The sequence below is a fragment of the Scatophagus argus genome, chromosome 7 (genome assembly GCF_020382885.2).
Source record: "Scatophagus argus isolate fScaArg1 chromosome 7, fScaArg1.pri, whole genome shotgun sequence".
Lineage (NCBI taxonomy): Eukaryota > Metazoa > Chordata > Actinopteri > Scatophagidae > Scatophagus > Scatophagus argus.
In genome coordinates this window covers 15252094-15268441 of record NC_058499.1, presented here as the reverse complement: position 1 = coordinate 15268441, position 16348 = coordinate 15252094, and the positions used below count along the sequence as shown (strand labels likewise).

Genomic DNA, 16348 nt, shown 5'->3' with positions numbered 1-16348 from the left:
GTGTTTACAAATGTTACAAAATCATTATTGTAATTATTATTAAATCTAAATTAGAAGCCATACAGAGAGATTTTCATTTATGATTTAGTGGCCACAAACAGTATTTTAACTATCTAGGTCACATGGTGTCAGTTTCAGGACGTCTCCTTTCAGCATGGTGATCTCCAGCCGCTGCCTGCTGCAGAATCAACAAAGCCTAGGGGGCGACTCCACTATATATAGGCTCTAAATATAACTGACTTGTACTGGAGGGACGTCATTCCCAGGCAAGGAAATGATTTGGCAATCCCTTGTCAGTTTTCCAAAGTGTTCATTAGGCTGCCTGCTGCGCATTTTATGTGCATAAACACACGCGCGGTTCGTAAAATAAAAATAATAATAATAAAATAAATGCAGACTAAAACTAAAATTCACCCTAGAAAGGATGGAGCGGAGAAGCACAAATGTTAATCCACGTTTTACTCGAGCGGTGGATGCATAGTTATTTTGTTAGAATAGTTTTTCTTTCGAAAGACACAGTATGCTTTTGTTTAATTTTACGTCACTATCCGTTAAAGCTAATAAAAAAAAGAGGAACAAAAGAGCATGAAATAGGCTACAAAAACACAGCACACTGTTTTCACTTCACACAGACACGCTAGAGGTCACTATTGACTTATTGTCTGGCAGCTCTCCAAGCTGCACCTCATCCACTGACGGACTATGTTTTGTTTTGTTTTGTTTTTAAGAAAAGTGAAGGCCAATTATAATCCACAACTATTGGTTATTTCCATTAAAGAAATGCCACGTTACTGCCATTTGGGCAATAATGAGTCTATCAAAGATGTTTGTATGCCGAGATTAGTACAACTAATTAGTGTACCATTTTTTGAGACTAAATTTCCATTTTTGCAATAAAGCCAAGGGCTTCTTTTATCTACATCTCAAAGAAATGTGCCATGCCTTTGTCCCATCACATGTGGCTGTAGTTACATACAAGACAAAAACAATAAATGTATAGAAACAGTTTATGATTACAGAGCAGTGCATTGCAAGACATTAAACTACCCAGCAGGATGCAAAAGAAGCTTATATGCAAAATAAAATGTAGCTATTGTGAATATTTTACAGTTAAAGTGTTAATTTCACTTTCAGAATGGAAAGTCTTCACTGGCAGAAAGATCACACTTGAACAAAAATTAATTCCCATCTACAATCATGTTACATTGCTATGACAACCTAATTTCCCCTCAGGGATGAACAAAGTCATCTATCTATCTATCTACATTAGTAAAAGTAATTTACTGTCAGTTCCCTCTGTAGGTTTACCCGTAAGAGATAAGATAAGATAAGATAATCCTTTATTAGTCCCATAACTGGGAAATTACAGTATTACAGCAGCAAACAGGATATAGAAAGCATGCAAGGATAAGGGATAAGGTGCATTCAAAAAGAATAAATACACAGGAAACAAGTAATTGCATTCAAAAAGAATAAGTGTGCATTTAAAGAAAATAAATACACAGGAAACAAGTACCTGCAGCTGTACACAGTACAGAAAAGAAAAAGACTATTTACGCTAGAGTCCCTCAAGTTATGATTAGTGGATGGATTAATTATTACACAGATCTGTTTCAAGGATCTGTAGATACAATGTATTAAAAACAACTTCAGTGCAAGCAGTAAATCTATCGATAAAGTACACAACCTCTGCTCAAGCAAACTGGTATGTGTACAAAATTACTAAAAACACCAAGATATAAAATTGCCACATTTTCCACTGACAGATGCTACAACATAGGCTGCATGAAAATAACTGACCTTGTTTCCACAACGGACTTTCTGATATGTCATAGAAAACAATGGGTGTTTTTCATTTAGTTGTGGTGACTCACTGGAGTGACTTGGTGTTACACTAAAAAGCCATCATTAACGTTATTAGTCACATCAGCTCGTTAAAATGTCTATTGTGGAAGAAAAGGTCAGTAGTAGCAGAGTTTTGAGAACAATTTGCCAAAGCTTAAGATGGTACTCACGAAAGAGTTTCACAAAACCAAACTCATCTTTCAAACTTTAGAAGAGACTTCAGTTTCAGAGAATAAAACTGTAATCCTGACCTGAAGGCTTTAACCAGACGTGATGACTCAGAGCGTTTAAACCTGCTGATTACACCACTCCTCAGTCCTGGAAACCAACCATATTGCTGAGAAAAGAGCGTGTTTAGAGACCTGATCGTTCCAGCTGACATTTCACATCAACGACAAAGTCTGTTCTGTCACAAGAGGGCAGTAAGTCTCCATTTATACATGGTCCCGTCGCCACAGGTCCAGCAGCTGCTCCACCGGAGTGCACTGCATGTTCTTCAGTGCATCTTTTGCAAATGGCTCGTGCATGTATATTACAGCCATGTGGAGTGAAAATATGATTATTCTTACATTAAATCTACTGTTTAATCCACTGCTGTCTAATTTAGGGAGACGAGTCAGCAAAAAATAGTTAGGTTTTATATGAATGAATGTAAAGTGTAACAAAATACGTGTTGTACCAGGTTTACTGATTTTACTTCAGTAACCAATGTGCTGATTATGACAGACACTTTGTGTTTTGTCTGTTTAGCCCATACCGATATGATATGAAAGATGTTTCAACTGCATGGTGTTTTCCCCCATTTTAATCTTAAATGTGTGCGTCGTAATTGTACCGATATCAGTACAGCTCTGTTTACAGAAGAGTAGTTTTACGGCTGTTACAGATCTCCCAAGTCATTTTATTCATGAACAAAATTACCGAGAACATCTCGAAAAAACGCGATTACATTACGACTTCAATACGAGTCTATTGGGCTTATAACAAGCTCACACATACAGCCGCTGCCGAGGGGTTTTAGATGAGGTTATGTCAGTATGTTATCTAAAGAGCCTCTCTCCGCTGTTCAGGTCCTCTGCATGTGTAAAAGTTGGCTCCCCCTCCCTCAGAGTGTATTGCAGCTTTAAACAGTCCACAATGCCTTGCGGTGTCCCAGTTCCAGTGCGATGTATTTACCAGCAGGACTAATGAAACGGGGAGAGGGGCATTTTCCGCATCCTATTGGTGAGACTGCAAAAGCCTAGCGCACAGAAAGGACAGACACAAACTTTCGGACAGAGGACCAAGACGTCATTAATCCGTTTTCGCACGCGTCCGCAGCGTTTTTTTTTTTTGGTCCATCATCCAAACGCTACTTTGTCGCAGTTCGTTGGAAGTGATTTTCTGGGCAATGGTGAAGAAGGATAAATTTAGCCGAATTCACGCCTTTACCTGTGTTTCCACACCAAACTTCACTTCGGAGAGGAAGCGCTGACTAAAATCCCTTTTTTTCGCAGCAGTAAAGGTACGACCATGACACATACCTTTATAACGGCAGAATGTGTCTCAGCCCAGTGTAGTTGTGAGGCTGAGATAACGGAAACATTTCTGTAGTGGAATAGTTCGGCTACTCTGAGCCCACTCCGGCCCATTATCGCCATTTCTGTCCAGCCTCGGCCCACTCGACAGTATGAGGCAGAGGGGCAGTTTAAAGGTAAAAGCTGCCAAATCTGATCTCTTTCAGGGTGTTAAAACAAGCTAATTCCGCTTTTAAATGTGTCTTTATCTGTGAGTTGGATGAGTAAGATAAGTCAAATGCATTATTTAATGTTCTGTGATGATTCAGTCTATTATTTTAAATAGCAGGTCCACATGTTTGGGAGAATGTTGTCTTAAGATTGCTTGATATTTTTCTCATCGTTGTCTCCAATCAGCTCAGCATCTTGTAGCAACAACGAGATCTCGTGGTTTTTAAAATCAAGACACACCAGTAATTGTAACAAAATCCTTATATAAAACCGCACTTACAATCATTCTGTCTAAAGTCTCAGTGCGCCACACTACTGACAAACACGCACCAGGCGTAGCAGATACCTGTGGAGTTGGTGCACTCAGCCAAGGTTTTATGTCTCACAGTCTTATGCTTAGAGATCTTAGAGGTCTGCTTGAGTCATATAATTCACTGGCCTTTTCTGCATTTAATGATGTCATAGGACCATGAAGACCAGGCTGCAAAGAACTACCTACAGACTGGAGAAATAATCAAGTGTTTCCACTTTTTGTGTGTGGCTGCCATTTCAGCTGCTGCTGTAAAACCATCTCAGTTCTATAAATGGACTATATGCAAGAGTGTGATTCAGCACCAGATGATGTTTTACAAACCGCTGTAACATGTAAATGTTGGCCAGAGGCCTCTCGTTGCCCTGCTGTGTTGCTGCTGAACCTCTGCTCCAGTGCAGGAGCCTGCTGCCTGCCCTGCTGGCTAGGGAGCACTGAATATGGCAAGGGAACAAAGGCGGCATTATTGCTGGCTGAACGTGCCGTCCAGATGTTCCAGATCCTGCCAGCACCAACCTCCCAAATGGGGGAGGCTGCTGCAGCGTCTAATAGTTTAATATCAGCCAGGCAGAGAGAGGGAGAGAGAGAGAGAGGCTGGCCTGCCCCGGGGCAGGGGCCAATGGAGAGCTCTGAGGGTGTTGTCTGTAGCGTGACTGGACTTGGGGTTAATCCCAAACACCCCCCCAGTCTTCAGACTGAAGCAAGAGAAAATTTGGATGTAGAACTAAAACTGTGAGGAAGTTCTTTGTGTATATTTTGGGGTTACAGTGGTGCTTTAGGTAGTTGCTTTTCCAGCTCTCATTTACCCTTCGATTGGTGGTACAGTGTCACCAGATCACGGAGTGGAGGGACCCACAGCTTTCTTGTCCCTTACTCATGGCCCATTGCATTCTCACAGCCCAGGAATGCATATCCTGGATGTTATCAGATTCCATTCTACAGGATCAAGGCCTTGTCTCTGCTAACAGTCTTTGCCCTACTCTGTAACGTTTACATTTATAGAGGTTCCCACTGCAAGAGCCTTAGCTTTTAACCACAGGGGTCCCATCTTGTCAGCGTCTCTTATATTAAGGTTACACTGTTGCCACCTCTATGAGATTTAGGTTCAGGGATTTTACTGTGGCTGCAGCCCTTGATTACATTTTGGAGGAACTGAAAGCGAGAAAAGAGATTTCTCCAGTTAGCTCCAACCCAAGTCTCGACCAGTGACTCCACAATAAACCAGTCTGTCTTTGGCCAGACCTCTATTTCACAACAAATCTGTTACCAATTACAGGAGAGTATAAATTGCAAGTAATTACATGTTGCTCTACAGGGAGTGCAATTTGAATTAAAGGTTGGTTAGCAATAGGCAAAGAGGTTTAAATCCTACAACAGTTAGTTGTTGCTTCAGTCTCTAAGAAGTACCCCATTGTCTTTAATTTAACAGAAAGAAACTTTTCATTTGATAAATTAGTTACCGGTATTAATTAGCTCCTTTAATACAAATTCCCTCAAACTTAAATTGACGAATTGCTGAAACTTCTGTGCTGAATTGCTGTAATTGCTGTATTGTTTTCCACTTTGGTGAACAATGGTCAGCAAATTTGGAGAGGATCCAGGGTGTAATAGCATCTACTTGTGGAGGTTGTACTGGTGGACCGTTGGTGTTTTCCTTGTGGGATCATTTCTCTCAGCTTGGTTCAGTAGCTTGTTTCAGTACAGACTTTCTCCTCAGTCGATCTCGGCCTTGGCTTAGTTTTAATGTAATGAGTGCCCCATTTGTTTTCCCTCAAATACCAGCTTGCACGACCCTCAGGACAGTTCATGATGCTTGACAGCCTGTAAATCCCCCAAAAGGAGTGCCACATTTAAGCTCCTACAGTCAAAACAAGTCTTTCTTCATGCATGTATGCTACAGCAGTGCGTTGGTAGTGTTGGAACACCCACAGGAACATATGGTAGGTTGTTTACACCAGCAGCCAGTTGAAGCCTTTTTCTTGCCAGCTTGGTGTGCTCCTGTAGGCCTGGAGAATTGTCACCAGCAGCCCGAGTGGGCAGGCTGCTCAGTGCTACTCACATACCTCACTGCTCTGACAGGAATGCATCTTGAGTCAACACCACTGAACCAATACATGACTAAAGCAAACATGCTGTGATTGAGTTTGATGGTTTGCTGCCGTTGATCATCTCTCAGCGGAGCTTAAATAGAATTCACAGGAATTTAAGCCATCCTCTGTCTCATGAAATGCCTCTTTGGCATGAGACAAGCTGCACAAATCAGGGAGCGGGCATCTCCCCAGGCCATAGCTTGGACGGACCAGAGGAATGGCACTTGCAAAGCTCAGGATGGCACCCTGCCCCACGCCGCTGTGCCCGTATCATCATTTGGTTTTTCTGGGTTAATGTTAATGAATATGAATGTTACAAGTCTAGAGCAGGGCAAGTGACATTTATAAATGCCCCGCTGAGTCTTCTTCAGGCAGCGAATCAGCCTCTTTGTTATCAAAGGTCCTGTTTGGTTTAAACAGACTGTGTTCTTTGAGTCACATAATTTCAAGTTTTTGATCAAAACACATAGAAGTTTGTGGCTGTTGTTAATCCCATCTGCTATACATGTTTCCCTGTAGTGGTCCTTGTAAATCCTTCTCACACAGTGTTGTTATAGGTAGTTGGTTTTTGGGTTTCTGTTGGCACTTTCACCCCCCCGCAGCTTGTCCAAACGTTTTTCCCAAACTGATCCACTCTGCCTGCTTTGCATCAAGACCCACTCGTTACTGTTTCAGAATCCCCTTGGAAAAATGGTCAAACAAAACGGTGACAGTGTTTTGGGTCACTACAGGAAAATTTTGCAGTGTGCTTGTGTGTGACTTTATTCCTGTTCTACTCCATCCTTCGGCACTTAATACCATTTAAGGGCCGTCTGAATGAAGGACAATAGCACTTTCCAGCCAGCTGTGAAGCTTAAATAGAATTCACAAGAATTTAAGCCATCCTCTGTCTCATGAAATGCCTCTTTGGCATGAGACAAGCTGCACAATATGCGGATACTGCGAATACGCCAGGAACAGAGTGATTAAGAGCCAGGATACAGACAAAAGTGCCACGCATGGACATATAAATGCACAGATTGTACAGACACGTACAGTGCACTTTGTGCACTTAACACACACTCGCACACATCTGTGATAAACTGTGTGAGGTTTTGTTTTGTTTGTTTGTTGACCTGACATTATTAGCTGATAAATCAGATGGGCAATCAACTGAAAATTAAAAACAATTTTAATTCTGTATTTATCCTTTAAATCATTTATCCAGCAAAAAAAAGCCAAAGATTTGCTGATTTCACTGTCTCAATAGTGAGGATTTGCTGCTCCTCTCTGGTTGATGTAACTGTAAACTCAGGCAGCAAATGCAAGGAGGTAAGTAAACAATCAGTCAACTGAAAAAAAGAATAGAATAATCAATAATGAAAGTAATACTTAGCCTGTCTGTTTGTCTAACGCCACAGATGTTACCTTCCAGCACTGTCTAATGTCTTTACCATATTTAGCAAAGCAATTTGTGGAGGGTAGGACGCACTCTTGTGGATGACTTTGTGAATGTGGAAAGGGAATACGTGAGCTGGGGGAGGTGTAATTGGTGGGGGGTTGGCGAACAAAAGGACCTTTTGACTCAGGAGTGGAGGTGCAGTGAAGGTTAAATCCGTGGAGAGTGATACAGATCTGGGGAGATGCCTTTCATTCTCCCCTAATACACTGTCCTTGAAAAACCTTTTGAAGGATCCATCCCCCTAGATGGGCTTTTCGCATACTGTGTCATGTCAGTGTTAATATTTACATTATTAATGTGTGCTTTGTAAGTCTGGTAGCACGGTAACCAGTTTACATAGCTAATTTTGATCTATAACTTGCATCAGCAGTCAGTCAGTAGTGAGTGAACAGGGAATAGTCAATGCACAATACAGGCCATAACTGTTACAGAACAGTGGAAATAATGGTGACATCAAAAACAAAATTCCCTCGTGTTGTGATTCTTCTGGCTCTCCCTTTTCTTTCTTTTTAATTACATTTTCATTCCCCTCTCTGTTGCCATCTTTGTTCTTGTCCTCTGTATAACTGAGCCAGTCTTCCTGCTCTGTCTTCCTTCATGAAATTCTCTGTACAAAAGCAGGAACTGCACTTGGGTATGTCTGCTGGCAGACTTTTCCTGCACCCCCAACAGGCATGTACCTATTCATAGAGAAGAACAAAACAACAGCGTTATGGCCAGCTGGTCCTGGCATGCCTTGCAGTATGAGTCCATTCTCAACTGGACTATCCTACCAGGCTGAAAGAGCTTGACTGTACCTTTTTTATTTTCTCTTTATTTGACTACTCCTGTTAGTAGGTATTACCGCAAGTGGAACTTTTTGTGTCTGGTCAGACTTTATCCTTTAAAGGAGACTGAGTGTTATAATTGTAGCCTTGAGCACATCCTGACTAACTGCTTCCTGTTTTCCCTTGTGCTTCCTCCCAGTGAAGTAGCCGGAGGGGTTTCAGCTGACCTCCACCACTGGAGCCTTCAGTAATGTCGGGGCCAACACATCACAGCCGGCTCCCTTGTTTCTGACCCAACATGGAGCTCAAGGTCTGGGTAGATGGAGTTCAGAGGGTTGTCTGTGGGGTCACTGAGGCAACCACCTGCCAGGAAGTGGTGATTGCCCTGGCACAGGCTATAGGTAAAATAAAATAATACTGAAGAAGAGCTGATAAAACGTTCTACTTAGTTGTGTTTTTGACTTCTTCATGCAGTCAAATCTCCATTAAGCACATACCCAAGTGATTCAATGCAACTCATCACTTTGTATGATCATCTAACTGACCATTTAATAGATTTTAGCAAACATCTGTAGTCTGCAGTAATGTTTTTTGCTCAGTATATGCATGCATGTGGACCTGAGGATTGTATTCTGTTGTGTTGGTTCTGATGAAATTCAGGCAATGCATTTGGTTAGAAAAGGGTGGAGACAATCCAGGCTGTTGTCATAATTTATAGCTCTCGTATGCTAATGCTAATCTTCTGTGCACTGCCCAACAGAGTCTGGGCAGAGTCTGCTTCAAAATAACGTTCCCATGTTAGCTGCAAATCCATCTCAAAGTTGTTTGTTCAAGAGGACAGATGGCTAATCTAAAAATGTCTCCCATTTAATGACTCACAAGTTCTTTTTCGGTTAACGTGGTCTTCACGTTCGTTGTAAACTTTAACAGTTTCCTTCACACTTTGATAAATTTAAAAGTACAAAAGAGCTGAAGACTTTTCATCAAATGTATCATTCAGCATTTATCAACACACTGCTGTAATCTCACTATAAGGATCTACAAAATGCCAAATTGCCTTTTGTTACCTGAATCAACGTCCTGATGAAGTAAACAAATCCTTACATGTAAAGCTCCTGCTGAGATACAGTGGGTCATAGTCAGAGGGTTTCATCGCCCCCACCCCTTTCCCATATGGCTCCTTCAGGAACGGGGGGTACTTGAACAGGCTGTATTGACATCACTTCCCACAAAGCGCAGGGTTGGAGGAGGGAAAGTCTGACTCATCCCTCAGTCCCCTGCCAAACTGAGAAAGCAGCACTTCTGAGCCCCCTCCTCTGCCTTTCTTCTATTAAAAACATACGCACCACTTTTAAGTGATCAGACATCAGTGTTAGCACTTTTATAAGTAAATCTGTCAGCACTGCTGTTGGGTACGTTTTCTCTAAATAGCATTAAGCACTTTGTTTTTATAAATATTAAATATAATGTGAAAGTGCAGCTTTTCAGCCTGCGTTTTTACTGGACAGTTGAGACTTGAGGCTCTCATCTCACTGATAAAACCAGTGCGAGCTGTTTCCCTCTTTGCAGAAATCACACTCACGCAATCTGGCTGAAATTTGTGTTATGTCACCTGATAACTGGCCAGAAACATGACTCCAATAGGATGATAACATTGCGTTGCGTCTGTTAAATGTGTACATTTTTGACCAACCTTCTTTCCCCTTTTGTTGTAAAAATTGCTAAAAGAGAAGCTTTAAATAAAGGCCCACATCATCTAACAGCATAAGAACCTGTTACAAGTCATGTTGTGTTGTGTTGTTTACAGGTCGCACTGGGAGATACACTCTTGTTGAAAAATGGCGGGACACTGAGCGTCACCTCGCCCCTCATGAGAGCCCTGTGGCTTCACTGAACACCTGGGGCCAGTATGCTGGTGACGTCCAGCTGATCCTGCATCGCACAGGCCCCTCCCTAACTGAACGACCCCCCTCAGAAGGACCTCCTCTCAGGGGACCTGAACGTGGACTGCACCGACAGAGCCTCCCTCCCCTTGCAAAACTCCGTCATCCCAACGATCGCTCCCTGCGCCGCCGCGAACCACGTCGCAAGTCTCTCACGTTCACCGGAGCACCCAGAGGCCTTAGGGATATACTTAGTGGAGGCCGAATCGGTGAGACTGAGGCTAAACGAAGACTTCTACTGGGAAACAGTGGAAATCACCACCATGCAGGACCAGCCATCGGGACAGCATCTCCTGGCCTGTGGGCCTGTCGCATGGAAGATTTGGTCAGACTGGTCGGTCTGCAGAGAGAGACTCTCAATGTACTGGAAAAAAAGCTGGAGGCCTATGAGGCTGAGCTTCAATCCTGGGCTGAAGGACGAGGGGGGCGAGGTGGAGGATGCCTTGGTGATTCAGGTGAAGGAGGAGGAGGGCTGATAGAGGAGATCCTGAGGCTGGAGAAGCATCTGAGGAAGAACGAGGTGGAGATGGAAGAGGAGGAGTTTTGGGCCACTGAGCTGCAGATTGAGCTAGAGAGTGAGAGACAGCTGGAGGAAAGACTGCTGGAGCTACGAGGACGCCTACAGGGCTGCGAACTGGACATTGAAGAAAAGCTGGCAATGGTACAGGTGTGCTATGTTTGGGAGATTTTCAGGATAGGGCAAAATAACCAGCTGTAAATAAGAATACTTAGTTCTTTTTCATCCCAGTTGTGGAGCTATTAACAGTGTTTGTAGTGATGTTTTGTGTGTGGTAGTATGTGGTTTCTTTGTTTTTCCATATTTGTTTGTCTTTTTGTGTCGGCAGAGTGTCGAGGCAGGCCTGGAAGAGGAGCGTCTGCAGAGGGAGCGGCAGGAGACCCAGTGGGTCAGTGAGGCAGAGGCTCGGGCTCAGCTCCTCAGGGTCAAAGCAGAACTGAAAGCCCAGGAGAGACAGGCTGTCCAGCTGGAGAGTAGCTGCAGAGCTGTGGACAGGTCACTTGGACAAAGCAGCAAGAAACTGCAGGTAAGAGATATGCATGGATTTGATTAGGCTTTTTTTATGTAATGATAAAGGACACATCAATCAACACAGCATTTAAGCATCTGTTCATGTCAGTCAGCCCTCAGTTTGATGCTGAATCCCAGCCAGTTTGATGTGTCGCTTTACACATCAAAGTCTGTTCACAGCTCTTCGGAAGAAAAGTGTTGTATAAAGCCTTCTGTGACTCCAGGGGGAGCGAAATCTGATAAATTACCTGAGGTCAGCTTCAATTAGACATGAAGACTATTATTTTTATTAATTAAAAAAAATCTGGAAGAAGAAGAAGTGTGTTTACCGTGCCTCTGTGGCCCGCGCTTCATCTCTGTTTGAGGCTCCTAGTAGCATAACTGTCAGAGATGCATTGTGGCTAATGCGCCTGGTTTTGACAGGGAAGTGGAATGTGTGGAATTAAAAAAAAAAAAACATCTAAATTGGTAGAGTGCTCTTTTAAGTATCAGTTGGTTTCAAAACGAGCGTATTACAAAAATTAGTTAATAAGAATGCTTGTTTGGTCAAACAATGCTCACAGTTTTTGGAAGTTTGTGTCTGCTTTGCTTGCTCACACAAAATGGGATACGTTCAGGTGTGTGTTTTTATTATTCAAACTCCAAGTCAATTTTCATTGTGACAAATAGATTAAAATCAAATCGACTTTGATTCATTGCTCTGTATTTTAGTCAGGACTACAAGTAAGTAGTTTCTCACGTACATTACCATTTAAAATTTGGTGAAGTCAGTTGGTTGAACTAAATGATAATAAATACACTATGATCATTTTAATATGTTTTCATCCTATTGGAAAATAGGACAAAGTATTGTCTGGACAAAACAAAACAAAACACTCCAACACAGTCCCATATATTCTGGTCCTGTCAAAGTCGGTTTCAAGCTGCTAGTAACGTACTGATGTTTCCTGAAGAATCACATGCTCATGCTGTTTCATTGAAGGACATGCAGCACGAGCTGGAGCAGCTGACCAAGGAGCTGCGGCAGGTTAACCTGCAGCAGTTCATCAAGCAGACCGGCACCAAGGTCACAGTGCTGCCAGCTGAACCCAGTGAGGATGAAAGTACTCACCACAGTCACAGTATAGGTAATTATATAATTTTGTCAAAGACACTGAATGGGTGGATTTTCTTGAGGAATATCTTTTAAAGATTTAACTCATTCCTCAGAATGAGCTTCAGATACAATGGCACAGGCACATACAATGTCATGTATGCACAGGTATCTCTTGCTCATAAGGCAACTGAGCTTGTAGGTACTGCATGTAGTCAGTGAGACATGGGGTCCGGTAAGTCTAACTGAGCTGAACTGTCTGACCCAAGATGGGAAATGAGTTCATCATATTTGAGGGTGCATGCTGTGAGGATAAATGTTGCCACTCACACAGGAGATATGTAATTTACTTTAGTGAAGTGCGTGAAGTGCAGTTTGAGTCCGTCTGTGCATTAGTGAAGTCATTCTGTTTCATCAAGGCAGTTATTATTTTTCCACCTCATGTCTTGACAGCCTGCTGAGAAAAAAAATGACTCAACTGTGTGTGTGTGTGTGTGTGTGTGTGTGTGAGGGAGAGAGAGAGAGAGAGAGAACTGGCAGTGGGCGGGGGTAGTGGAGAGTACAGTATGAGTTTTTACCCACTCCAGTGGTTCCATAGTCTCCATGCCAACAGCTGGCTGTATATGGGCAGAAGTGCCGTCATTCACCCACCCTGCTATTCAGTCTGTCCTTCACTCCTTTCATCATGCTGTCCTTCTATCACATGCTCAGCAGTTTCAGTGATGGGCTTAGTGGACCAAAGCTCCACTGTCAGCCTACAGGAAACTAGCAGAGAACTGCTACATAAACATAAAGAGCAGCCACCAATAGGAGATCTGTCAGACAGAAGCTGTCTTCAGCTGGTTATGAAAGCTGATTAGACATACAGCAATTAAGATTGACTTCCAGGAAGTTTGAGGTTAGACTACGTTAGCTATGAATTGCATGTTTTCACCCAGAACATAACCTCCAGCCTGTAAAAAAAAAGACAAAAAAAACAATAAAGCTTTGAAGCAAAGAGATGGATATCCACCTTGTCAAAAAATGTTTCTTGGCTGAAATCAAAATGTCTACATTTAAAGGATGATCCTGCAAGCATAGAAATGAATGTATGAACCCAAATGAAATAAAGCATAACAATTTTAGTCTGCCCACTGCCTCAACATCTGCTAATTAATTCTTAATCTAATTAATTTTTTTTTAATTCACATTTTTAATTTTTAAATGTCCTATGTTGAATTTAAAGTTTGACTTGCATTTTAGAAAATAGAAGAGCTAAGAGCCCAGATTCTTGTCTGATTTTGTGACCTGCTCTTCATCATTGGGTCGTTCTCTTTTTAAATTCACTGGTAACGCATTTCAGCCATGAAGCATAATGAATTGAGTGTTCTTGTCCTTCAAGTAACCTTTCAGTTCATGTGTGTAAAATCAGCTCGCACTTTTGTGACTGGCTGTAAAATTCACTGCATCTGAAGATTCTCTGCACGGCTCAGTTCTGCCCCCTGGTGGCTCCATAGCAGAAACATCATGTAGCATAAGCAGGGCTTTGTATTTTTTTCAGTCAGGTAATTTGTTGGTATTTATGACCAGTTTCCATAGAATAAAAATAATCAATGATTGGAAAAACTTGGGTGAAAATCTGACTATCTTTTAAGCCTAAATTTGTTTTGTTCATGGGTTTACATTTTCAGATTTAGTTCCCCTGACTGGCTCCCTGAAGCGTCCGGTGTCATCACACCCAATGTCCAGTCACCTCCGGGTCCTCCACAGTCCCCTCAGCTCTGGCCTGAACCCGGAGGGGATCTACGTGTGAGACGTTGATGCTTTGGGGGAAACACATCTTGTGTCCCTCGTGGAGCCCGTTTCACACCTTTGTAAGTGGATATCTTTGTACACAATACCTCAGTAGCACACTACTATGCACTGTTTTCTCAACTGCATGAAGGCAGCCTTGAGAGTGAAGACTCAAATAATGAAGGAACCATGTTGATGTTTTAAATGGAAGTCTTGGAGCACTTGGTGGGATGAAAGATTAGAAGACAAAAGTTCGACAGCAGCAGCAGCACATGTCTTGGTGCAAAGTCCCTGAACATATTGGGACTCTCTCTAAACATCAGGCACTTGTGGACTTCCTTTATGAGCATATCCACTCAATGTACTATTACGCTCACACTTTAGTACCTGCTGAATGGTTTGTATTGTTTTTCCCACTAGCATCATAATTCAGAATTGCCTTTTGAACAGTATTCTTGAAAATCTTGGTATGTGAGCCTATGAACTAAATCTCTTAGAATCGTGTGTAATTTCTGCCGTGAATACATTTTACCCAGCATAGTGACTGGTTCTTATATAAGTAATGAAGGATCCACTTGTGTCTCTAGCAGAACTATGTAGAATCTGTTACTTTGCATATCAGAATTTATTCCTGTAGCTCTGATTGTCTGTTCATGTTAAAACTATGCACAAATGATTAATAGTTTTGTTATGAAGAATATTACAGTCTGTATGTACCAAAATGATGGCTTACTGTAAGTATGTTTTCTTACTTTCCAGCTTTATGTAGTGAATTATTATATTTTATTACAAAGCTGTGCATTCACAGTTATAAAAATTGAGTGCCCTCGTTTCTGCAGTAATATCTGCATAATGAACCAGTTGATAATCCTCCCAAGCTGATTTTCTGTTTTTGTTGTTAAGATGTCTACACAGTATATTTTTGCCAAATGTATTATGCTTGTTTTTCTGTAAGGATCGGTGCCCAAAGATGAGCAGGTCTTGTTGCATGATTGTGTTGTTAATATAGCCATATCTGGATGTGCACAGCACCCACAGTACAGTACATCAGTTAGTTGAGTCTAAAAGTGGTGGCATGTAATAACACGTGACAAAACAACAGAATGTGTGTGTATGTGCGTGCGTGCGTGTGCGTGCAGAGTCACAATAGCCAAGGTATGAATCCTCTCTTAGGTTGTAGTTGAGCTGCTACTCACATCAAAGTGCCTTATATTCATTCCACTGTTGTTGTATTAAAATAATGTACACAGTGAAGCTTCAGTAGAGACATTGAAGCAACGATCGTAGTCATTTTAGATCAGATGTTGCTAGATGCATTAGTGCCACATTGCTGCGCAGAGGGATAGCGCAGCGACAAATAGGATACTATAATTACATTTTATCTGTCAGTATTTTGTAGAAATGCCAACGGAAAGAACGTCATTGATAGTGTTTTTCACTTTGCTACCGTGTTATTGTCACCGTAATCCCATGTGCTGTAAAATGCATTCACATGTAATCTGATTTATCTCACCATGCAGCACTACCAGTGTAGGATGATGAAGGATGACATGAGAAGTCCCAAACAAAGCACAGCAGCACTACAGTGTGTCTCTCTGCTTTTCTGTTAAAGGAGAGAGCTGTTTAAGCTTCACATACAAACAGATATTTCCCTTTAAAAAAAACAAAAAACCCTTGTGTGCATTTTCACCCTGGGATAAGACGTAGCTGTGGTCACTGTTTACAGCTGTATGTGTTCTAGAGAACTGTAAGATGTCGACTGTACATAACCTGTTTTTTTTATTTTTTCCCTGCCTTAATATACTGCAAAGTGTTAAGGGATGTATGGCTGAAGTGGCTGCTGATATGACATGGATTGCATGACTCAATAAACCGTCTGACAAAATGAGATCTGTTCACAACAGGTGCTCGTGGTAACTGTTTGTCACTATTTGCCTGTGGGTGTACACCAGAGGGAAGTCGTACTGTATCATACAGTATGTGCAGTACGTGTTTTTCAATCTTTTCACCAGTAGATGGAGTCTTTTACCCAGTAATGGCAGGAACGTGGAGACTTCATGACTGGGAGGGAAGACCACTTTTTTCCCCACTGAAAGGTGACATGATGAAAGTGTTGTATGAAATGCATTTTCCTTCAATTAATGAACAAGGAGGTTTCTAAGTTGTAACTGGTAAAATAAAGTTAAAGATACATTTGCATAAACTTTTAAAGTTTCTCTCCACTGGTGTATGAAGATACAGACAGAACTTTGCTGTATCCTGAGGTGAAAAATAAAAAGTAAAATTTGGAGTGGAATTGGAGGCCTTGGTCCATCACTGCATGGTGAATTTG

General features: G+C 41.9%; 1 protein-coding gene across 4 annotated transcripts; it reads left to right on the top strand.

Annotated features, from left to right (window-relative positions):
* The first annotated feature begins 2971 nt into the window (after nt 1-2971).
* On the top strand, nt 2972-15904 carry LOC124061645 (ras association domain-containing protein 8). Of its 4 annotated transcripts, none has more exons than XM_046393729.1 (6): nt 2972-3349; nt 8380-8581; nt 9988-10784; nt 10969-11166; nt 12133-12277; nt 13914-15904. In XM_046393729.1, the coding sequence occupies exons 2-6, from the start codon at nt 8479-8481 to the stop codon at nt 14033-14035; spliced, it is 1365 nt and encodes a 454-aa protein (XP_046249685.1). In that variant the 5' UTR covers nt 2972-3349; nt 8380-8478; the 3' UTR covers nt 14036-15904. The 4 variants fall into 4 exon arrangements, with proteins under 4 accessions (XP_046249685.1, XP_046249683.1, XP_046249682.1 ...); XM_046393727.1 differs by having other exon boundaries at nt 2973-3349; nt 8385-8581; nt 9988-10790; XM_046393726.1 differs by having other exon boundaries at nt 2973-3349; nt 9988-10790.
* Nucleotides 15905-16348: the final 444 nt, after the last annotated feature.